Here is a 25,000-nt window from a genome sequence, read left to right on the forward strand (position 1 = left end):
TAATCATGACAATTGCTGTGATGGCTTCTTTCAGTCACTAGTATTGAATTTTGTAGGATGTGTCCCCTCCAGCTTTTGTGGCAGTGAGTGCTACGTATGCCTGCTGTATGTTGAAGAAAGGGGAGAAGGAAGAATTGGCAGAGATCACCATCACTGAAAAAGGGAAAAAAGTCAAACTCTAAACCCATCCTGTCTGCCCATCCACATCAACCATCATCTCCATTTCTCTCCGAGAGATCCCACGTGCCCATCCCAGGCCCTCTCATACTCAGACACAGTCCCTGTCTCAACCACCTCTTCCGGGAGACTGCTCCATGCATCCACTACCCCCTCTGTAAAAAAGCACCTCCTCAGATTACTCCAGAGCCCACCACCTCCCTGCCCCATCCCATGCCCTCCAATTGCAGAGCCCCCCTCAAATTAAAGAGATCTGACGCATGCACAATCACACCATGCAGGTATTCAAACGTCTCCATCATATCTCCCCTCTCCCATCCCTCCTCCAAAGCACACAGACTGAGATCCCCAAGTCAGTCCCCATACTCCCCACCATGAAGACCACACACCACCCTAGAAGTCTTCCTCTGGACCGACTCCATCCCCCCTATATCCTTTTGAAGGTACGGCCTCCAGAACTGCACACAACACTCCAAATGAGGTCTCACTAGAGTCCCACACATAGGCATCAATACCTCCCCTTTCCCTCTGGCCACACCTCTCCCCATGCAACCTAGCATCCTTAAGATAATCGCACACAATCACACCCAAGTGCTGCTCCTCCGCCATGCACACAAGTTCCTCACCCCCTAAACTGCACCATTCCCTCTGGCCTTTGCAGCCCAAATGCACCACCCTGCATTTCCCAGCACCAAATTCCAGCTGCAAAATTTCAGACCACTCCTCAAGCCTCGCCAGGTCCCTCCCCACGCCACTCACACTGTCTGTAAAGTAGTTTATTGGGGATCATTATGTACAGTAAAAAAAATATGTATAATTCCATTTCACTCACCTTTGTCTTATGGGTTGAACAAAGTAGATGCAACCAAAACTGGTGCAGGAAAGAATGACAGCCAGAATAATATTCATATACCATCGAGACACATCTGTAATTCAATAAAGTAATTCATAAGAACAGAAGAATAGCCAGACTGGGTCCATCTGGCTTAGAATCCTGCTTCCAACCGTGGCCAATCCAGGTCACAAGTACCTGGCAGAATCCCAAACAGTAGCAACATTCCATGCTATGATCCCAGGGCAAGCAGTCGGGTTGTCAGGATTTCCCCAATGAATATGCATGAAAGCAGTGCATGCCAATAGATCTCATGCATATTCATTGGGGAAATTCTGAAAACCCGACTGGATTAGACTATAATGAGAACACCATAATTCCTCTGCCATAAGAATAATTTTATTTAAAAAAAATAATAATAACCAACAACCTTATTCATCCCTATTGCTGAAAGATGATTGTGGATGTTTCCTATCACTTTGAACCTATGTTGTTGTTTCAGTATTCTAATTTAACCCTTACATTGACCCTTTAATGTTTTACTGTTACCTTCTTTTAAAGAGAAATATATTATTCAGCCCTTTCATACATTTATTATTTATTAACTGCCTTTTTTATGAAGAGATTCACCTAAAGCGGTTTACAATATACTTAATACAGTAGTAATTAGGTACTCTTATGTATTTTCTCCATTTGTCCCACAATCTAACTGTGGTACCTGGGGCAATGAAGGGATTAAGTGACTTGCTCAGAGTTACAAGGAGCAGGCTGGGATCAAACTCACAACCTCAGTATGCGGAGGCAGGAGTTCAAAGCACTATTTATTTATTTAATTTTCTATACCATTCTCTCAAGGGAGCTCAGAACAGTTTACATGAATTTATTCAGGTACTCAAGCATTTTTCCCTGTCTGTCCCAGTAGGCTCACAATCTATCTGGGGCAATGGGGGGATTAAGTGACTTGCCCAGGGTCACAAGGAATAGCATGGGTTTGAACCCACAACCTCAGGGTGCTGAGGCTGTAGCTTTAACCACTGTGCCACTCAGGCCACACCTCCACTCTACATAAAGATTAATACTCCAGAAAACATCAGGTTGCAGCAATCATAATAGTTTGGTGTTGAAGTTATCAGAAGAAAAAGGCTCAGACCCCACAATCTATACTCTCGGTGCCTGGACGTACTGTTCCCTCTAAGCTGAGCAGGAGTCCTCCAACTGCATTGCTGCCAGTGGGGGAGGAGCGGCAGACCTTCAATATTGAGGTTTTCAATTGCTAGAGACAGGCAGGTTACCTGGAATCCGGCAGAACTTGTCTGTCCCTTATTACTGAAAATATGAATATAGTAGTGAAACCGCACCCCCCACCCCGCTGGTAGGACTAGGGTTACCAGATCTGGCTTTCTCCGTCCGGGTATTGAAAAGCTTTCGAAGTCGGGGTTGGCATCTACGGATGCAACGAGGTGACATCATGCACACACACGTTGCATCTGTACACGAACAGGTTATGAGGGGTGGGGCTGGAGGCAGGGTGGTGACGCAGGCGGAACTGGGCGGGTATGGGGGGCAAGGCCATGGGGCTGGATTTTCCTTCACTTTAGAGCAGGGGTGTAAAAGTCCCTCCTCAAAGGCTGCAATCCAGTCGGGTTTTCAGGATTTCCCCAATGAATATGCATGAGATCTATAAGCATACAATGAAAGCAGTGCATGCAAATAAATCTCATGCATATTCATTGGGAAAATCCTGAAAACCCTACTGGATTGCGGCCCTCGAGGAGGGATTTTGACACTCCTGCTTTAGAGGGAACAGTGCATGGATGTTAATCAGTCATTGGTATAAAAACTGTCTGTTAAATATCTATAAATGTTAGTTGAGTTTACTTCAATTGCTTTTTTATCATTAAAAAAACAACAACCCATGCTTGCATTCTATGAATTAATGAAAATATTTTACTTTTCTTGAAGGTGTTCAAAAGTTCATATTAGAATGATCCACCCTTTCATATGAGTACTTAAGTTGCCTTTATATATAGATTTAGCCGTGGTTATATAATTATTCCAAAGGATTACCTGTTTGTGGTACCTCCCTGTACAGATTGATTTTATTCAAATGCCACAATGTCAGAAGTTGTTTTGATTTGTGTGAACCTGTTCTAAAGTGGGTTGAGGCCTTAACATATCTTAAAGCAGATGTTATTACTGTCGCTACAATGCTGCTGATGGAATATGTAAGTACATTAGATACGAAAATCCCAGCCATGCCTGAGAAATTCCATATTGATAGAATTTGTATAAGTTGGGTTTATTATCCTTGTGCTAATTGAGATTAGTTTTGTCTTCTAATTTGACTCAATATCTCTCCACACTTATCTCCCCTTTGTGAACTCCATTCCTTGGATAAGTCCCTCTTATCCATACCCTTCTCCTCCACTGCCAAATCCATACTCCGGCCCATTACATTACATTACATTAGGGATTTCTATTCCGCCTGTGCCTTGCGGTTCTAGGCGGATTACAATATAGAGGATATCTGGGCATTTCCAGTAGAATTACATTACAGGAGAAGAGTAAATTACAGGTAACAGTAAAGAATTACAATACATTCAAGATCACAGAAGATGTTACATAGCAACTGAAAGGAGAGTAAAGAATTACAATACATTCTAGATCACAGAAGATGTTACATGAACTGAATCAAGTTTCTTCGGGTGGAGAGTAGCATCATATACCTATAAGCGAAGGTGGATTCATAATGTTGATGATTACATGATATTGGTTACTTAATGTTGATGATATGGACTGTAGAAGTGTTTAGTTTGAGTTGAACAAAGTGTTACTATATGGGGATGTCAATACATCAAGTTCTGTTTCTAGCAGTATTCAAATCCAAGCTAAAAGCCTACTTTTTCGAAGTAGCTTTCAACTCCTAATTTCCACTCACCATATGATATCTATCATTCTCCTTCCAAGAAACTCCCCTACCTTGTTCTGTCTGTCCTAATTAGATTGTAAGCTCTTCTGAGCAGGGACAGTCTAATATATGTTGAATGTAGAGCACTGAGAACGCCTTTCAGTGCTATAGTAGATGGAACCTAAGCACACTACTGGGCAGAGCTCTGGGCTTCTGGCCTAGAAATATCTAAGAAAAAGGACCATTTCGACTAAATTAATTTATGGAGCATGGATGGTTTGGCAGACTGGATGGACCACTCTGGTCTTTATCTGCCGTCATTTGCTATGTTACTATGTTAGAAATATTAAATAGTAGTGGTAGTAGTAGTAGTCTCACAAAAACCCTTTGTAGCAACTAGTTACAAAATTTTGTAAATGTCCTGTATCGCTTCAATAAAAATGATTGGTTCTCGGTGTCAAATACACTAGGTATACCACTGGGAAAGGGGCAAGAGAGAGACAGAGATGTTGCACATGGGGAAAGGGACAAAAATATATATAGAGATGCTGAATGGGGGGAGAGGGGCAAAAAAGAGAAAGAGAAATAAATGCTGCACAGGAGGAGGGGGGTAGAAGGGCAAGGTTGGGAGCAGGGCATTGTTGGGGGTGCTACAACCTCTTGAGCCAGCCCTGCCTAAACCAGTATGAGTCTTAAAATTTTCAAATGTTTCTTACTTCCAACATTCAGGAAGATAAATTCTTTGTTTCCTCTGGGACTTTCACCTGCTGCGTTGGAACCAGTCATCCACATACCGTATACGATGCCAGTTGAGATTCTTTCCAAGATGTATGGCTTTGTGAATGTTTCACTCTGGATTTCTAAATGTAAATATGAATAACAATTGCAAGTAATAAGGGTCCATTTACTTCTATGTAATTAAAACGATTTTGGTCATTTGTGTATTCAGAACAAGTGGTATGAATATTAACACAATTTACTTGACAATACTATGAAATCCTGGCAAAGTCTGAAATCTGAAAGGCTTGCCTTATTCTACTCTGTATTAGTATAATGTGCAGGTGTTGCTGTTACAGTGAATTACTTTTCATCGGCTTGAAAACAAATGGGCAGGTATTCGGTCTCAAAGCTCAGTGTTTTTATTTTAAACACTGGTTGCCACAGCTATGAGAAATTCTGATATTTAGCACTGAATTTTCAGACTACTGCTCCTTATCATTTCTATAGTACAACTCTAGGAGGAGCTGCACATTTAGAGGGGGACCTGAACCCATACCAGGCCCTCTCCCCAGATATGACATCAAAGAAAAGCAAAAGCAAACTATAAAAAGCAAAACGGTGCAGGTAAGCAAAGTAAATATGATTGATCTAGTGCAGAAGCATTATAGCCAGTGGCGTAGCGAGGGTGAGGGGCCTGGGGTGGTGGAACCCCCCCCTGCCCTTGTCTCTGCTCCCCCGTTCCTTCCCCGATCCCACCTGCCACATGCATCCCCCCGCTCCTTCCACAATCCTGCCTGCCACATACACCCCCTGCTCCTTCCACGATCCCACCTGCTACATGTGCCCCCCTCCTTCCATGATTTTGCCTGCCACATGCGCCCCCGCTCCTTCCACAATCCTGCCTCCACATGCACCCCCCGCTCCTTCCACAATCCTACCTGCCACATGCGCCCCCGATTCTTCCACTATCCCACCTGCCACATGCGCCCCCCTCCTTCCACGATTCTGCCTGCCACATGCACCCCCCCTCCTTTCACAATCCCGCCTGCCACATGCACCCCGTTCCTTCCATGATCCCACCTGCTACATGCACCCCCTGCTCCTTTCATGATCTCACCTGCCACATGCACCCCACTCCCGCTCCTTCCACGATCCTACCTGCCGCTCACGCCTCCTCTCCCTTTCCTTCCCTGTACCTTTAGTTCAGGGGTCTCAAAGTCCCTCCTCGAGGGCCACAATCCAGTCGGGTTTTCAGGATTTCCCCAATGAATATGCATGAAATCTATGTGCATGCACTGCTTTCATTGCATATTCATTGGGGAAATCCTGAAAACCCGACTGGATTGCGGCCCTCAAGTAGGGACTTTGAGATCCCTGCTTTAGTTGAAGTTTTTGCTTGTGGCGGTCAACAACATGCTTCTCATGACACCATCAGCTCTCCCTCTGACGATACTTCCTATGCATGGCAGCCGGAAGTGACATCAGCGGGAGAGCCGATGGTGGCGCAAAGAACATGTTGCTGACTGCTACAAACAACCACTTCAACCAGAGGTATGGGGGAAGAGAAGGGAAGGGGGTGTGTGCATAGAGGGGAGAAATGGGAAGAGGCAGGGGGGCGGAAAGGAGGAGGGGGCTGGTGCCCCCCCAACATGGCGCCTAGGGCGGACCGCCCCCCTCGCCCCCCCTCTTATTATGCCACTGAATCTAGAATAGCATCTTAATGAGTAACAGAAATGCAATTTGTTTTCATATATTTCTTTAATAAGAACAGAATTAACCCCCCACCCCCTTTTTACGAAGCTGCATTAGGCTTTTTTATTGCCAGCTGCAGCAGTATTAAGAAGATAAGAATAGCCTTACTGGGTCAGACCAATGGTTCATCTAGCCCAGTATCCCATCTTCATGGTGGCCAATCCAAGTCCACAAGTACCAAATAGCAACATTCCAGAGCTGATATTCTGATGTCATAATGTGTCATTTCACTTATGCCTAAAAGCCAACCTTATCAGTGATGTCACAATGACTTTATTGTCCTATATTGTCCAATCGCACTGGCTTCCGATCCCAGCAAGAATACAATTTAAATTCTACTGCCTACTATTTAAGACTTTATACGGAGACAGTCCAAACTACCCGAATAACCGCCTCATCCACAACACCGCAACCAGACATAGGAAAACTGACACCCCATTCTCATACCCCCCAATTAAGGAGGTCAAACGGAAAAAACTATATGATGGCCTCCTGGCCACTCAAGCAGCCAAACTAGACAACCAAATCGCCAATCTACTGACGGCATCCCTCGACTACAAGACTTTTAGAAAAGAAATAAAGACCATACTCTTCAAGAAAACTCTGAAAAAAGAAATAATACCGCAAGTCTCAAACTCCATCTCTCACTAAAGCCAACTACCCCAAACAAATAACCTTACCCATTTCTTACTCTTTTTGAAAATGACCAAATTTTTTTTTTTTTTTGTAAGTTCTTGTTGTAATACATCTTGGATAATTCTTTTGTAATCCGCCTTGAACTGCAAGGTAATGGCGGAATAGAAATCCCTAATGTAATGTAATGTATACTTGGCTCACATAAGACCATAAAAATTGCTATCAAAATGGTATAATTAATAATAATTCTAATATGTGTGCATACAGAAGGAATTTAAAATCTTGTGCTCGTTGTATGAGTCATAATGTCTAGAGTTACTCATACTTTCTTTATCCCTATACTTGTTAGAGTTCAGCTTATGAGGGTACTCACACCAAAAGGATCCACATAAATAACTACTCCATAAATTCCATAACACCTCTACCCCTGTAAGGCCTCCCCCCCCCAAGGCACCTATCCTTGATAGCCACTCACTAACCTTGTAAAGCCTTCCCCTATGAGGCATCCCCCCCTCCCCATGGAAAAAAATCTCTTCTGCCCCTCTGCAAACATTTTGGCATCTACAGGGGCTGAGTCTTCGATAGGCAGGAGCGATGATAGAACCTTCTTACCTGCACCACTGTCACTGGTGAAAGATAGCAGAATATTGCTGTTTATGCTCATCATCACTTTATATAGCTCCTTTACTCAATAAGAGATGTCAAAGTAGCTCACGATGAACATTAAAACAGAAAGGAACGCCAATATTCATAAAGGCCACAAATTTGGTCTTGGAGAATGAGATCTACAGTGTCCGCATCTATGAGACAAACTTGGTTCTTTTTGCTACGTAGAGCATTTTGGACCCCAGTTCGATTACAAAAGTTAGATAGCTCTAAGTCTAATAGATGCTGGCATTGCAATCTGGAAGCAGGGACCTTAGATCATTTAATATTTTATTGACCCTGTATCATGGCCTTTTGGAAATCAATTTGGTCTCAAATAAATTGTTTATTAGAAAACCATGTAGCATTATCATATGATACTATTCTGTTCGGTATCTCAATGAGAACAAAAAGCCAAATTTCATCAAGCAATAACAAACTTCTATTGATTATGACATGGGTCGCCATGCAACATATCACCAGTAATTGGAAAAATTACAATAATCTTAGTTATACATTCTGGTGGAATTCGTTGTGCCACATTTACAAAATGGAAAGAATAATTGCTTTGCAGAAAGGGAATTATAATAATTTTAAAAAGATCTGGGGGCCATTGGCAAATTATTGTAATGATTAGACATCATTTTCCACTGAAAGTATATTTATATATAGGGGGAGGGGGATGGTATAAAGTTCTATTAAAAGGTTAATCAATAAATAAGAATACAATATTTATATGATATTTTTGATTGAAATATTTGAGGGAAGGGTTGCTGGGGAGGGAATAAATTTATGTATTTACAATGGCAACAGAAATAATTTCAAGTGATGTGTAAAAGTTTTAAATGATGTGATATTGTGTACTTGTTGTAAGATGAAAAATGAATAAAGAATGGAAAAAAAAAAAAGGAGGCCAAAGCCCAAATACATGCAAAATAAAATAAGTATAAAAAGCTGTAACCTCCATTAAGAAAGGTTCAACCCAACTGAACCCTACAGCTAGCTGTTGAAAGCTTGCTCGAAATACTGTAAGTCTTAAGAGCTGTCTTAAATCAGGGCAAAGAAAGTTCCTCTTTTATATAAGGAGGGAGAGTATTCCACAAAGAAGGAGCTACAAAGAAGAAAGCTGTACAGCAAGTAAACGCATTTTAGCTGGTGGTGGAAGCATTAGGTGACGGGAATCCAATGAAAGGAGCACCCTACAAGTGATAGATAACTAGGAGCTCCTACACAGTGACCTCATGCGCCAGGCACAAATGTTTGAACAATACATGATACAGAATAGGAAGCCAATGAGGCTGCTTAAATAGTTAGTAGTGGTGCCTTAACCTTTTCATGTATCATTTTGCCAAGAGCAATGGTGCAGGCACCATGGCTCCGACATCGTTTAAGCCCATGAAGACCCAGCTGCTGCAGAAAGGTAAGACGTTGTCAAAAGGAGTAGGCAAGGGAGGTTGAGAAGCCTATCAGGGAAGTCATGAATAACATTTTGATCAATCTTTTCTTATTTAGTATAAATTGGTATAGAATATTTTTCCCACTCTGATTACAAAACAAGTGCATTCTAAAATCATGCACCAGCTACCATGAACAATTAACTGACACCTAGGCTTTTTTAACTACTTGGATATAACGATATGTCAAACTATGATTACTTTGTATTAACTGTATGTACTTGTTTGTTTTATTGTATATGTTATCATGTAACTCGCTTAGATTTTTTGGATAATGTGAGATATAAGTTTGATAAATAACTAAATAACTTACTGAATGAATGTAGTCCTGGCAAGGCCAGCGTTAAGGGGTGACAGCCAGTATAATTGCCCTGAGCTTCCACACTGCAGGAGGCACAAAGCCTGCTCGAATCTGAAGGAGGCATAGGCCAAAGGTAGGCTTTGGGGCCTCCTCTCCATTTCTGCCCTAGGCCCCTGGGTCATGGTCAGCAGACAGCTGTGCACAAGGTTGGAATGTGGAATGGAGTATGAGAAAAATTTACACTATCATTTAATACAGAGTACATACCAAAAACTTTAGGGACAGTCTCTGAATTTCGTTTCTTTAAGTATAATTTGTAACTAATAATGCACCCCATTTGCTGGTTTGCTGGAATGTCTTCCCATGAAACCAAAACACTGTTTTCTTTTCTCTGTTGCCAAGATATCTGTGGACCAGATAATGGGGCTACAAAATAAAAAAAGAAAATCTTATAACAATATAACCTGATAAATGACTGGAAGACAATCATCAAAATCAATCACAAGCATATAATCAAAGCAGAGGCTGGAATCGGTTATTATTTCTGATGAAGGAGACTATGCAGTACAATTCAAGACATCATGACAACATTTCTCTTAGTGGCTTTATATATTAATCAATAGAGTCTTTTTCCCTCTCTCACTGCACCCCTAGGCCTCAAGGGTGTTCAAAAGCACACTAGGCAATCAGGATGTGAGGGAATTCAAGAAGGGGGGGGTCTCAAAATTTTTCAGCCCACAGTAATGTCTTCAGAAAGGTTGTACCTTTTAGAGACTGCACCAATAACGCAAACATTTTACCTGCTTGTTTTGTGTATCCCCTTGTACATGAAGCCACACCTGCCCCTTTTTCAGAAAGCGCGTACACACAAATAGAATAACACCAGTTAGGTTTTATGTTCCCTGCAACAGAATAAAAGTATGACCCGTGAATGCATGGCCTTTTGTAACAATAGTCACTAAACCAACCAATCTTATTGTTTATATTGCACTGCTGGGCACACACAGCACTGCACAATAATCCTAAGTATTTAGGTACAAGCCCCTTCCTCCAAGAGCTTACAATCCAGGGGTACCTGAGGCAAGGTGAGATAATGTGATTTGCCCAAGGTTATAAAGATTAATCAGAAGCAGAAGTAGTGTTCAAATCCTGGCTTCATTTTTTAGTTTTCATTTCTGTTTAGGTTTGATTTTAATTTGTAAAAATTCTGGAGTCTAGTATAGACATTGTTCCCATACGTCCCCCTTTTTCTCTTCTTTTGTATTAAACCAAGTTTTATTATTGGTTTTTATTTTCATTTCTGTCAGTGATCACCGACAGCACACATCTGCCATCTGCTGGGCAGGTTTATTATTACATTTTATTCATCATTTTCAATCACTCACTAGCTTGAGAATTGAAACTCAAATATTCACCACAGATTTGATCACATCCACTAGTTCACTCTTTCAGATATAAAATATTTTTATCATATTGATCATGTTATATATAATTATTCTTTGGGTGTTTGGAATCAGTATGCATACTTTATTACCATTCAATCACATTCACTTTTAATTTCTTTGCTTCATCGCCTAATTAGGGTGCTCTAAGGTGTTCTATGTTTGTTTTTATTTGACCTTTTGCGCAATCATTGTTTCTGTAAAACATTTTTTACATATGTTTGCATATTTTATTTATGGTATCTGTGACAAAGACATACATTTCTCTGTTTGATATTATTAATATGTGTTAATGTTTCAGATGTCTCTGTACCCCTGAGACAGGCTTTCATAAGCTGAAACACGGACCGTGTCGGGTCTGCAGTCAATATTTGAGTCAAAAACTGTTTTATTCACATATTAAATGCTTATATTTTAGTAAAAATATTTTTTTTATACAGAGAAGGGTGTGTTTTTTTTAAAAATATTTTATTTATAAATTTTTCATTCTTACAATAATTTAATTTTACATAAACTTCAATTAATACATGAAAAATTGTGATTACAAGTAATTCATCTTATCACATAAAATATAACCCTCCCCTTTCTTCAGTTCTTAAATCCCTATAATATACATTCCCACCCTTCCCCAATCTAATATATCCATTATAAATTATAAATAAATTAGTTTCCAAAATGCATTTATACAGGGACAAAAAAAAAATTAAGTGTGTGTTAAAAAAGTGATCAGCTCTGGGTGTCAAATATATTAGGTACGCCACTGCCTTACCTATCAAAATCTTATTTTCCAGAGAGGCCCTAGCTTAAAACAGCTCCAGGGGGCTCCACAGTCCAGGTATCTCTTCCCCTTTTGTCCATTTCCCTCTCTCCCTTCCCCCCTCACCTTACTGGTCTCCTTTCAAAGTTGAAATCTTCTTTTTCAGACAGGCCCTGGCATGGCACCCATTCTCACAGGCTAATGGTGCTGCCTTGAAGATTTCCCACTGCTATGATCTGCTTCCCTCTGACGCAACTTCCTCTTTACTCCTTGATAGATTGCAGCAGAGGGAAAGCTTCAGGGCAATACTGACAGCCTGTGAGAATGGGTGCCATGCCAGGGCCCATCTGGAAAAAAAAGATTTCAACTTTGAAAGCAGACCAGGAAGGTGAGGAGGGAAGGGAGAGAGGGAGATGGACATAAGGGGAAGAGATGGCTGGACTGTGGAGCCCCCTGGAGCTGTTTTAAATTAGCCCAGGGGTGGGGTAGGGGAGGGATGAGAGCATGGGGAAACGCAGACCAGGGGGGAAGAGATGTTGCACTGCAAGGGGCAGAAAGGAGGAAGGGAGGGAGAAATGTTACACTGGGAGGGGGAGAGATGACTCAAGGAAGGGAGAGATGTCAGATTCCAGAGAAGGGTGATAGAAGAAGGGAGAGAGAGATGCCAGACCATGGGAGAGGAGAGCAATACCAGGCTGTGGGAAGGAGAGGAGAAAAATGCCAGACCATAGGAGTGGGGGGGAAGGAGGAATACAGGGATGTCAGATTACAGGAGAGGGATAGATAGGGAGGATATGGTGCACAACGATAAGTGTGACAGGGAAGAGAAATAGAAGAAATGCTTATTATAGATAGATGGGAATAGGGGAGAAGAAAGAAGGAGGAGATGGCACAGATGGATAGATGGGAAGGGAAGGGAAGACATGGAAAAGTAGAAAAATGTAAGAAAGTTTAATGTTAAAAGTTAATGCCAAAGATGGATGTAGGGCAGAAAGTGAAGAAGGAGAGAAAACCAGCAAATGGGTAAGAAGGCCCTGGAAATACAGTTAATATTGTGTACTTGTAAGATGAAAAAATGAATAAAGAATTTGAAAAAAAAAAGACCTTCAGGACTGGATTTGAGGACCCCCTGCTGTAAAGGCTATCTTACAAAAACAAAGCTGTTAACAAACGTTTTGAAGATTACCTGTTAGTAAGGTAGATTGCATGGATGCAGGCACTTTAACCCAATTTAGATTGTGTCGGTCTTTGTCTGGAAGCTCTGCCCATTCCACTACATACGCCTTAACTAGGTCTAGCAGTTTCCCTGGTGGATCCCAAGTGATAAAGATGCTGCCATTATCCATTGCTACAGCCCAAGCATTATGAGGAGAAGGTAAACCTGGAGGGAAGAACCAGCAAATCATTTTATGCAACATACACAAAGATAGTCAAACTTTCTTGTGCTTGAGCAGGGGTGGGTAACCTTTATAAGCAGAGTGTTACGTACATGAATGTCAGTACTATCCCCAAAAATGCACCGCTCCACAGGCCTTCTGTGATAAATATATAAGTAAAATTTTAACTAAAAATGATGGAAATAAACTGCTAGAATAGCTATTCTGAAAATATATGTGAAATATGGTGTTTAAAATAGCCAAAACTCTGGTTAATGACATTCTCTATGTGCAATTCTCATGATCTCACAGACCGCATAAAATTCAGTGGTGGGCCGCAGGTTGTCCACGTCTGTGCTAGAGCCTCAGATGTGTTCCTTTTACTGACAATTTGAATTTCTTAAAAAAGAAACATTCTATTCTATTGTACAATTTTAATATGTATGTGACACCCCCATCCCCTAAGATGCCTCTGTTGTAGAGTAAGAAACAGGGACTTCTTTGGAGAATCACTGAATGTATGTGTGTGCCTCTGTCTGCCCTGGAAGCCACCTCTCTGCAGGTACTGTCTACGCTGGAACAGGAAGTTGCAGCAGAAAGGCTGCTTCCAGGGCAGGCAAGTGGCAGTAGGCTCACCTCATTGCTGCTGCCAGATGCCCGAAGATTAAATTACAGCAAGCATGCCAGGGGAGGAGGCAGGTAGGGGTGCAAGAGAGATTGTGAGTGTAAGCAGCATTGGAGGTCAGAGGAGGGAGGGGAGGGGGCTGGAGAAACAGCATGGAGGGAGGGGGCTGGAGAAACAGTATGAATAGATGGAGGGAGGGGGGCTGGAGAAACAGCATTGATGGATAGAATGATGAAGGGAGGGAGAAACAGCATGGAGGGAGGTTGGAGTAACAGTATGGATAGATGGAGGGAGGCGGCTGTAGAAACAGCATGGAGGGAGGGAAGGCTAGATAACAGAATGGATGGGGTTTGCAGAAACAGTATGGATAGATGGAGGGGGCTGGAGAAACAGCGTGGATGGATGGAATGATGGAGGGAAGGAGAAAGCATAGAGGCTGGAGAAGCATTATGGAGAGTGCTGGAGAAAAGAGCATGGAATAGAGTAGTGCTGGTTGGGAGGGGAGAGACAGAAACAGCAGGAAAGGAGGTTAGAAGAGAGAGGGGCATCCATGGGGGTTGGGTTGGGGGTTGGAAGGAAAGAGAGAAGAAAAAGAAAGAAAGAAAGACCGACAGGAGGAGAGAGAGAGACGCACCTGTGGGGGCGGAGGGTTGGAGGGAGGGAGAGAGAGAGAAGCACTAAAAGGGTACAGAGGATGGGAAGGGGGGCCAAGGAAATGGGTGGAGTGTGGGCAGGGTCATATGTCCTCTTTTTTGTCTTCTAAAATATGGTAACCCTAATTGTGAAGAAACAGGGTACAGGATTTTCCTTTCTTTGGAGGTAATCATTTTCCCCCCAAAAAGGAGGAAAAAAGGTTGACTCAAATATAAACTGGTGGTGGGGGGTGTTTAATATTCAAGTACAGTGCCCTGCCAGGATCTGTACCCAGCCCCCCTCATCCCTCCCTTGCTCTGCAGCAAGTCTCTCCATCCCTGCCAAGCTCTGCACCCTGTTCCCCCTACCCTCCCTGCTCTGCATCCAGTCCCTTCCCTCACTCCCTCCCCTGCTGGTCTCTGCACCCAGCCCCACTCCTTCCCTGCCAAGTTCTGTACCCTGTCACCCCTCCCTCCCGATGCCTTACAGTTCTCCATCAGGCGTGCCGTATGACCTGGTGGTCCAGTGGCGGGCCGGGACAGGAGGGATCCCTCCAATTTCCTGCCCCAGCCAACTTTAAACAACTTTTATGTCCCTCCCCTTCCCCCCCCCCCCCCCCGGTGTACCTGTTAAATCCCTGGTGGTCCAGCAGTGGGTCGGGACAAGAGGGATCCCTTCCACCTCCTGTTCCAGCCAACTCTAAAAAGTTTTGCCTCCCTCCCCCCTCCCCATATACCTTTCGAATCCCTGGCAGCAAACAATCAGCTAGCAGATCTGCATGGGCAGGAGCGAAGGAAGGCCACTCCTGTTGCAGTTCACCGCTGGACCACCAGGGATCATTTAAACCTACTGTCTGTTTTCTGTATTTCAACCAGTTCTTAATCCATAATAGGACATTACTTCCTATCCCATGACTTTCTAATTTCCTCAGAAGTCTCTCATGAGATGCTTTGTCAAATGCCTTTTGAAAATCCAAATACACAATATCAACTGGCTCACCTTTATCCACATTGTTAGGAATTATCAGGAAAGGAATGGAAAACAAAGATGAAAATGTTATAATGCCCTTGTGTCACTCTATGGTACAGCCGCACCTCGAATACTGTGTGCAGTTCTAGTCGCCGTATCTCAAAAAATATATAGCAGAATTAGAAAAGGTACAGTGAAGAGCAACAAAAATTATAAAAGGAAAGACTAAAGTGGCTAGAGCTTTTCAGCTTGGAGAAGAGATGGCTCAGAATGATATGATAGAGGTCTAAAAAATACTAGGTGGAGTGGAAAGGGTAGATGCGAATCGCTTTCCAAAAATACTAGGACTAGGGGACATGTGATTAAACTACTATGTAGTAGATTTAAAACAAAACCGGAGAAAATATTTCTTCACACAACATGTAATTAAATTCTGGAATTTGTTGCCGGAGAGTGTGGTGAAATCAGTTAGATTAGCGGGGTTTAAAAAAAGGTTTGGATCATTTCCTAAAAGAGAAGTCCATAGGCCATCATTGAGATGGTCTGGGGAAATCCACTGCTTATTCCTAGAATAAGCAGCATAAAATCTGTTTTACTACTTGGGACCTGGGTTGGCCTTTGTTGGAGACAGGATGCTTGGGTTGATGGGCCTTTGGTCTGTCCCAGTATGGCAATTCTTATGTTCTACTTCTTAAACATATAGGGGGAGATGCTCAAAAGCTTGCCATGGAAGTAAGACTGGTTATAGCCAGTCTTACGTGCAAGGCAGCTCAGCCCCCAATGCACAAAATGTTTTCGCCATAGCAGCCACTGAGAATCCTATGCAAATGCATTACAAGTATTAAAATGAGCACTCCTTGCAATGCTTAGAAGGGAATGCCCACCTCTTACAGGGCAAAATTTTCTGGCAAGTATGGAGCTGCTGGTAGCTGTTTGAGCATCTATTGTGTGACTGTATGTCCTATGTATTATCCTGTATCCTACTGGTAACACTGTACTCTCTCTAGACACGACTTTCACTGTAAACCGCTTCGAACTTAGGGTATAGCGGTATATAAGAAATAAAATTATTATTATTATTAAAAAATTATTATTATTATTATGCCTATGGTCAGAATGCATCTGTGTTCCCATGTACAACAGCTGCCTCCATATCACATGTGGACCCCCCCCCCCCCCCAAAATAAAAACAAATAAAAAAAAAAATAAATTGCTCGTGAGCTCCGGAACTGTACTGGGCATGCACAAAAGCTGTGCCTATTGCTTAGCTCTTGTGCGCAGGTGCCAGGCACAATTCCTCCCCCTTTTACTGGGCTACTCAGCACAGAGAGCCAGCATAAGATCTGCATGCAATTTGACCAACCCAACCCTGTACTTTTTTACTGGGTTGCCGGAGCTTTGTGCATCCTGCCCGTAGAAAGGCCAATAAAGCTCCAGTAAAGCATAACCTGCAAATTCTACATGGGCAGCACATCTGTAAAACGTATTTCAGAAAGGAGCCGAAGCCAGGGCCTAGCTAGATCATCGCTTTTCGGAGAAAGCGGCAGTAACAGCGTTTACCTGAAACGTCCTCCTGAGCGATGCTGATGGTTGTGGGCGGGGAGTTTCCTCTGGCATTATAAGCCGACACGGTTATCTTGCAGGCTGTCTTGTCAATGGTTTTAACAAACCAGGTTTGTGTGGTGATGTTCCATTGTACCTGGTCTAGCTTCTGAACCGTTATTTTGTAATGTCGTATTTTTCCTCTTGCTTCGGACAGGCTCATATTCTACAATGAAGTGCACAATGTGTTTCAAGCTTATTAAAATTTGATAAAATCGCTTATCTTGGTTTACTAAGCGAATTACAATATAAAAGAAGGGTACAATTAAAAACAATAATTGACAATTCGGATAACACAAAAACACTGACTAACTGGAACAAAAGGGAAAGAAAGGGAAAAATACAATTTTTCTAAAGAAAAGAACAATAAAGGCAAACACGACAGGGATGGGGGTAAAAGCATCAGCTGAGCAATAGAGCTAAGGAAAAATTTAGCAGTTGTAAGCGTCCTTAAATAGGAAGCACTTTAAATGACTTTTGAAGTGGTCCATGTTCTTATCTTCCCTTAGATATAATGGTAGGGCATTCCAGATCTTTGGAGCAAATACCGAAAAAAAATATCTTGACGATGTTATAATCTTTAGGGATGGGACTGTCAATAAATGTTGGTCCATTGAACAAAGTGCATGTGACGGGATTATAAGGAATGAGTAGATTATTTATAAATTGGGGCTTTTTAGATAGTTGAGTTTTAATTGGATCTCATAAATCAACCAGCCCCCTGCGCTCCTCTCCTTTTCAAACCAGTCAAAATCTAAACTATCCCTCAGGGCTATCTAGCAGCATGGTAAGGGGCTGCCGGGGAGGAGGGGTGAGCACCGGTGCGTCTCCTTCTCTCCGCCCTCTGCTTACCTCTTGCAATGTTTGCTGGCGCAAGCAGCACCTTCCACCCTCTGCTCGACTCTCTTCTGACATCACTTCCTGGTCATGGAACCAGGACGTGCTGTCAGAATGGAGCCGACACTGGTGCGAGCAGCAGATGGAAGGTGTTTCTCATGCCGGCGAACATTTCAAGAGATATTCAAGGTGAGGGGGGCACCCAAGCATTGGGGAAAAGTGGGAGTAGGCGCCTGGCTTGGCAATGCCAGGCGCCATCCCCCCTCCCCGGGTGCCAGCTTCCCTTGCTACGCCACTGGGTCCATCAAAGGTAAAAACTCTGGCATCTCACCTGAGTTATCTCCCAGATCCTTTGACAGCCCGTTGCTTATTCACAGACCTAGAAGCCACCAACAAACACCCAATTTTGGTTTGATTCAAAGATATAGCAACTTGGGCACCTAAAAATAGTTTTGTTAGGTTAATGTTGGACATACTATCCATTGGAGCTGGTGAAGACATATTAAGGCAGTTTACAAACAACAAAATATAAGTAGAAAAGAAAATCATAATTAAAGAGAAAAGCAGTATTTACAGTACGTACCTCATATACCTACCTCATCCTTTTACTAAGTTGCAGTAGAGGTTTCTATGAGCGTCGTTGCATTTAGTGCTCTGGGCCGTGGTAGAAACCTCTACCGCAGCTTAGTAGAAGAGGTGCTATCATCTAGAATGCATAAAGGTAATGTACAGATATTTCACCCTTCTTGTCTATTATGCACAGATAGATATATGTTACTCAAGCATCCAAATGTCCTTCTGGATTTGACCGTTGCCTTTTCTACCTGTTTTGCCACCTTATGATCAGAGACAATCCTGCCCTCCTTTCGTACACCTTGGGCCCTGGTTACATGACCATAAAATAATTTAAACAAGGGGGGGGGGCATGGGAAGCCCTTCACTGGTTCGCATGTTACTGCAAACCATGACTTGTTATTCCAATTTGTATTTCTGGTGGTTTTCCCTCTTGGGATTCTTTCCAGACACTTCTACCCTTTGTCTTTTGTTTGAAGAGGTCCAGATTTCTTTCACAAAATCTTTCAGCTGTCCGTGTCTACTTGTGGTATTAATGTCAGGCCCTTAGCTGATGTCTGATGACTTGCACCCAAGCCATTCCTGTGGTGTTAAATGATGCTGAAACTCTTCACACCCCCAGGTGAACTTGGGATGGACTGGGAGTGAATGACCCATGCATTTATTTTCTGCTCACTACTCTCCCTTAACCTCCCCCCCCCCTCCTGAAGCAGTGAAAATTAACACCTTGACTGCTAGGGATCACCAAGCCCTGCCAGCTGAAGAGACCTCTCTGAAGTCCCCCTGAGCTGTAGGCAGCAGTTTTCCAGCTGCCAATGTCAGCACCACTCATGCACGCTTTAATTCGATTGGCATCGCACGCACATGCAGGCATGGGGTGTGCCAGTTGAACCGAGCATGCATAGGAGGTACCAGTGCTGGCAGTTGCAAATGTGCCGTGTACTGTCCTGGGATTGAGACAGCTCAAGGGGACTCTGCAGCTGGTAGAGTTCAGGGATCCCCGTCAGCTACACTACCAATGTGCGCTGCCGTTGTGTGGGACCCTGCTCATCTGGATCCACCATAATAACATGAACGCACTGAAAAGTTTTGGGAAGGAGGAAATTGAGATTTCCCAGCTTGCCAAGAACTATCCAGAGTAGAGATATTCAGAGTAGAGAATGACACGGGGACAAATTTTTCCCTGTCCCCACAGGAACTCAATTTCTCTGTCCATCCCTGCGAGTTTTGTCGCTGTCCCTGCCCTTGCCTCATTCCTGTAAGCTCTGCCTTAACTGCACAAGCCTCGAACACTTATGATTTTAAAGCGTATGAGGCTTGTGCAGATGAGGACGTAGCTTTCAGGAACGGGGCAGGGACAGGAAAATTAGTTCCCACGGGGAAAAAATTTGTCCCCGTGTCATTCTCTAATTCAGAGCGAGTTAACCAGCCAGGGATGGCCACTGACCTGTTAACTCATTGTCAACAGCCAAACTGGTCATTTTCAGCAGCGTTTTTAACTGGTTATATTTGCTGGAAATGACCGGTTAGCACCAAAATGCAAGCCGGCCCCGTGGAGGGTGTTCTGGGGCCGGAGGCTGGTTAGGTCCAGATATTCAGACCGAGGTTTGTGGATAAAAAAAAACTGCATACATAGGACTATCTGTATCTGCTAATCCATAGCTGGTTAAGTCTGAATATAGTCGATTTTATCGATTCCCTCACTGAAAATTATTAACACGAGGAGACAATTCATCTTCTTCTGTACAGCACCGCAGACCTGGAACGCCCTCCCTATGTTTTTACGGGAGGAGAAGGAGATTGCAAAATTTAAAAATGAGTTAAAAACTTTTCTTTTCAAAGATGCATTTGCAAATTAATCTTTTATCTTATTGCTCTGGCTTATTTTATTTTCCTCATATGTCTTATTACTCTTTTGTATTTTCCCTTGATGTTTCTCCTCTTCTTTATGAATTGTATTTCATCCCTCCTTACCTATTGTTTTTGTAATGTTAATTTTTAATATACTAATCTTATTTATTAATTGTATGTATTGTTTGGTTCCCTAATATATGTAAATTTTAAGTGTACACCGCTTAGAAACTTGGATTAAGCGGTTAATCAAGTCAACTAATAAACATGTGTTAGCCGGCTTTTAAAAAATCAGTATTCAATGGCAAAGCCTGCAAAGGGCCAAGCATTGAGTATCCGGTTTTAGTGCCGACAGCAGATTTTTTTATTTAAAAAATTTCTATTCCACCTGTCAACTAGGTGGATTACAAATGAAACATACATAAAATGAGACCTACCAAAAATACAAATTCAACTAAAAACATACTGAAATACAAACTCAGTAAAAAAAATAAATTCAACAAATAAAAAGATTCTAGGAAAAGTACAGGAATAAGGAATTCCTTCGTAGGGATCCAACATAGGCATCCCATTTGTTCAGTCTGATACGCTGCTTGCCTCGATCACCTGCACTGGAAGCTTGTTCCAATGATCCACCACTCTCTCCGTGAAAAAAATACTTTCTGGAGTCGCCATGAACTTTCCCGCCCTTGAGTTTGAGCGGATGTCCTCTTGTGGCCGAGGGTCCTTTGAGAAAGAAAATGTCATCTTCTACCTCGACACGTCCGGTGATGTACTTAAATGTCTCAATCATGTCTCCCCTCTCCCTACGTTCTTCGAGAGTGTAGAGTTGTAATTTGTTCAGCCTCTCTTCGTACCAGAGACCCTTGAGGCCTGTAATCATCCTGGTGGCCATCCGCTGAACCGATTCAATTCTGCGCACATCCTTACGGTAATGTGGCCTCCAGAATTGTACACAGTATTCCAGATGAGGTCTCACCATGGCCCTGTACAATGGCATTATGACTTCAGGCCTTTGAGAAAGAATTCCTTATTCATAGACGGCTTTTATAAATAAGTGGGTTTTCAATAGTTTTTTTTGAATGACGTAAAGTTAGAACATAATCTTAATGGTTCATTCAATGCATTCAACAATAACAACCACCTTGGAGTCATCTTCGATTCTAACTTCTCATTTTCTACCTATATCCAACAAGCTGCTAAGACGTGTCGTTTTTAATCTCTTCAATTATCACCAAAATTTGCCCCTTCCTCTCTGAGCACACTACCCTTGTCCAAGCTCTCGTAACATCACGCTTAGATTACTGCAATCTACCGTATTTTCACGCAAATAACACGCACCCGTATAAAACGCGCACACGAATATAGCGCGCAGAAATCACGATGATTTGCACAAAAACTTTGATATACCGCGCTCACGGGTATACCGCGCATGCTGCCCGACGCTCCTTTCGCCCGCCCTGACTTTCCGTGCGCTGTCCCGACTCTCCGTTCACCCCCCCTGACTTCCGTGCACTGTCCCCCCTTGAAGGTCTGTCCCCATCCTGAAAGCCTGATGCCCCCCCCCGACGTCCGATACATCCCTCCCCCCCCCCCCCGAAGGACCGCCGACTCCCCAACAATATCGGGCCAGGAGGGAGCCCAAATCCTCCTGGCCACGGCGACCCCCTAACCCCACCCCGCACTACATTACGGGCAGGAGGGATCCCAGGCCCTCCTGCCCTCGACGCAAACCCCCCTCCCCCCTAAGAACCTCCGACCGCCCCCCAGCCGACCCGCGATCCCCCTGGCGACCCCCACGACCCCCCCACCCCCCTTCCCCGTACCTTCAGTAGTTGGCCGGACAGACGGGAGCCAAACCCGCCTGTCCGGCAGGCAGCCAACGAAGGAATGAGGCCGGATTGGCCCATCCATCCTAAAGCTCCGCCTACTGGTGGGGCCTAAGGCGCGTGGGCCAATCAGAATAGGCCCTGGAGCCTTAGGTCCCACCTGGGGGCGCGGCCTGAGGCACATGGTCGGGTTGGGCCCATGTGCCTCAGGCCGCGCCCCCAGGTGGGACCTAAGGCTCCAGGGCCTATTCTGATTGGCCCACGCGCCTTAGGCCCCACCAGTAGGCGGAGCTTTAGGATGGATGGGCCAATCCGGCCTCATTCCTTCGTTGGCTGCCTGCCGGACAGGCGGGTTTGGCTCCCGTCTGTCCGGCCAACTACTAAAGGTACGGGGAAGGGGGGTGGGGGGGGTCGTGGGGGTCGCCAGGGGGATCGCGGGTCGGCTGGGGGGCGGTCGGAGGTTCTTGGGGGGGAGGGGGGTTTGCGTCGAGGGCAGGAGGGCCTGGGATCCCTCCTGCCCGTAATGTAGTGCGGGGTGGGGTTAGGGGGTCGCCGTGGCCAGGAGGGTTTGGGCTCCCTTCTGGCCCGATATTGTCGGGAAGTCGGCGGTCGTTCGGGGTGGGGGTGCGAGTGGTCCTGCCGGGGGGGGGGGATGTATCGGACGTCGGGGAGTCGGCCGGGCAAGAGGGCTTGGGCTCCCTCTTGCTCCGATCGTGGATGCGGGTGCGGGTGGGAGCGCGTGCGAGCGGTCGTTCGGGGTGGGGGTGCGAGTGGTCCTGCCGGGGGGGGGGATGTATCGGACGTCGGGGAGTCGGCCGGGCAAGAGGGCTTGGGCTCCCTCTTGCTCCGATCGTGGATGCGGGTGCGGGTGGGAGCGCGTGCGAGCGGTCGTTCGGGGTGGGGGTGCGAGCGGTCCTGCTGGGGGGGTGAATCGGGCGTCGGGCGGGGTGGGAACTATGTTTTAAAACTTTGGTATACCGCGCTCACGCATATAACGCGCGAGGGGTATGCGCGGTAGGTAAAAACGCGTATAACGCGCGCGTTATATGCGTGAAAATACGGTACTTGTTTAGTCTATTTGTTTTGCTGCCCTTTTAATTGTATATCATTTTAATGATTTGTTCATCGCTTAGAAATTTGAGTAAGCGATCAATCAAATATACAATAAACTTGAAACTTCAGTGTCATCTCTCCCCCTTGCAATCTGTGCAAAACTCTGCTTCGCGACTCATCTTCTACCAACCTCGTTACGCTCATGTCACCCCTCTCCTTAAGTCACTTCACTGGCTCCCTATCTGCCATCGCATACGGTTCAAGACCTTAATGCTGACCTACAAGTGTGTTCATTCTGCTGCCCCTCAATATCTCTCCTCGCGTCTCTCTCCTTATACACCTCCCAGAGAACTCCGTTCCTCATATAAGTCACTCTTAACGTTACCCTTCTCCTCCTCCGCCAATTCCAGACTTCAATCCTTTCATCTAGCTGCCCCCTTATGCCTGGAATAAATTACCTGAGTTTGGCCATCAAGCCACTTCCCTTGTTTAAAAGCAGACTGAAAATCCACCTTTTTGATATAGCTTTCAATCCTTAACCCTACTCCTCTGCCCTCCAGCCCAGCCAGCTGATTATCCATTCCCCTTAACTGTATCCATGACATCCTATTTGTCTTCGGAGAGCAGAGCTGAGTGTGATGTCATAATGCCTCATTCCACCAATAAGAGCCAACCTCATCAGTGATATCACAATGGCTTCATTGCCCTGTACTCCCCTCTGCCCTCCAACCCAGCCAGCCGATTAACCGTTCCCCTTAACTGTATCCATGACATCTTGTTTGTCTGTTTTGCCTGTTTAGATTGTAAGCTCTTTCGAGCAGGGACTGTTTTCTTACTCTTTGTAACTCTGTACAGCACTGTGTGCGTCTGGTAGCGCTATAGAAATAATTAATAGTAATAGTTATATTAATATTAATATCCCATGATAAGATTTTTGATTAGAGGAGATCGGGGTGGGATTTTATTTCTGATTATTATATATTATACCAATATTTAATGAATTCTTAATAAAGTTGAATTTATATATATTTGATTGGGAGGGGGGGGAGGGGTGAGGGATTATTATATTCAATAAGAAATATATTTATTTAGATTTCTTACATATTAATATAACTTTATATAATATTAATTTCTAAAGAAATGTTAAAATTGATGTTATTATGTGAGTTAATCAAGTGTGTATATTCAAGTTTCTAATAAGTTTATTTGAAACACTTGTTGTAACATAAGAAAATTAATAAAGATTTATAAAACAAGAAATAATTAATAGTAATAGTAGTAGTAGTAGTATTAAAAAAACACTGTCTGCTATTAGCTAATTAATAGCCAATCTGCTTATTTCTGCACAACAAGTATGGAAAATAAATGCGAGAGGCGTTGAAAATCCCACAAGAACAGCTGCTCATCACCAATATGCATTGCATGTCATCTGGGAGATGGGAAGAGCTAAGTAAAGTAGAACTCTTGGTGCCCGTGGACGGCTTGGACATCTCTGTCTCCCTGGAGCTCTTGCAGGATAACATATCTACCAAATCCACCCTAGCAGAAACCCTGGCTTTTGAGTTAGATAAGAGCTTGCTCTTTAAAAGTTTCTTTAAGATTAGGGGCTCTTCGACTTGTAGGCAGAGGGTTAGTCTGTTCTCCGATGCAGCTAAGACCACACGGCAGAGGAATAAGTCATTTTTATAGCTTAAGCAGAATATAGAGGACTTGGTGGGAGGGTTTCTGTTCAATCTGCTGGAGAACTCTGTTCATCTATAAAATTCCCTGGCTGAGAAGGAATGTGGCGTTTAGTTTGCGGTGTTCTTTTCTTCATTAGGGGTAGGGGAGAAGTATGGGGGTTGATTTAGAATGTAATGGCAGGTTGGTATCAATTGTTTGGGAGTTTGGTTTTCTTAGGTATTTTTCTGTGTTTGTGCCCCTCCCCCTCTCCCAGCTTTGTGAATAACATCTTGGTTATTGAGATTTTCCTCTTTTTTTTTTCTTATGTATGTGATTTGTGAAGGCATTGATGCAGTTAATTGTAAA

General features: G+C 43.8%; 1 protein-coding gene across 1 annotated transcript in view; it reads right to left on the reverse strand.

Moving 5' to 3' along the window:
* The window catches only part of IL12RB2 (interleukin 12 receptor subunit beta 2), a 68,487-nt gene that overhangs the window by 8,644 nt on the left and 34,843 nt on the right, over nt 1-25,000 (reverse strand). The window contains exons 9-14 of the mRNA XM_033915527.1: nt 16,788-16,995; nt 12,811-13,005; nt 10,226-10,327; nt 9,693-9,851; nt 4,634-4,777; nt 1,010-1,103 (exon numbers count right to left, since the gene is read on the reverse strand). Coding sequence (XP_033771418.1) covers nt 1,010-1,103; nt 4,634-4,777; nt 9,693-9,851; nt 10,226-10,327; nt 12,811-13,005; nt 16,788-16,995 — 902 coding nt within the window. The remainder of the gene's footprint in view (nt 1-1,009; nt 1,104-4,633; nt 4,778-9,692; nt 9,852-10,225; nt 10,328-12,810; nt 13,006-16,787; nt 16,996-25,000) is intronic.

Source organism: Geotrypetes seraphini, chromosome 12, assembly GCF_902459505.1.
Source record: "Geotrypetes seraphini chromosome 12, aGeoSer1.1, whole genome shotgun sequence".
Classification (NCBI taxonomy): domain Eukaryota; kingdom Metazoa; phylum Chordata; class Amphibia; order Gymnophiona; family Dermophiidae; genus Geotrypetes; species Geotrypetes seraphini.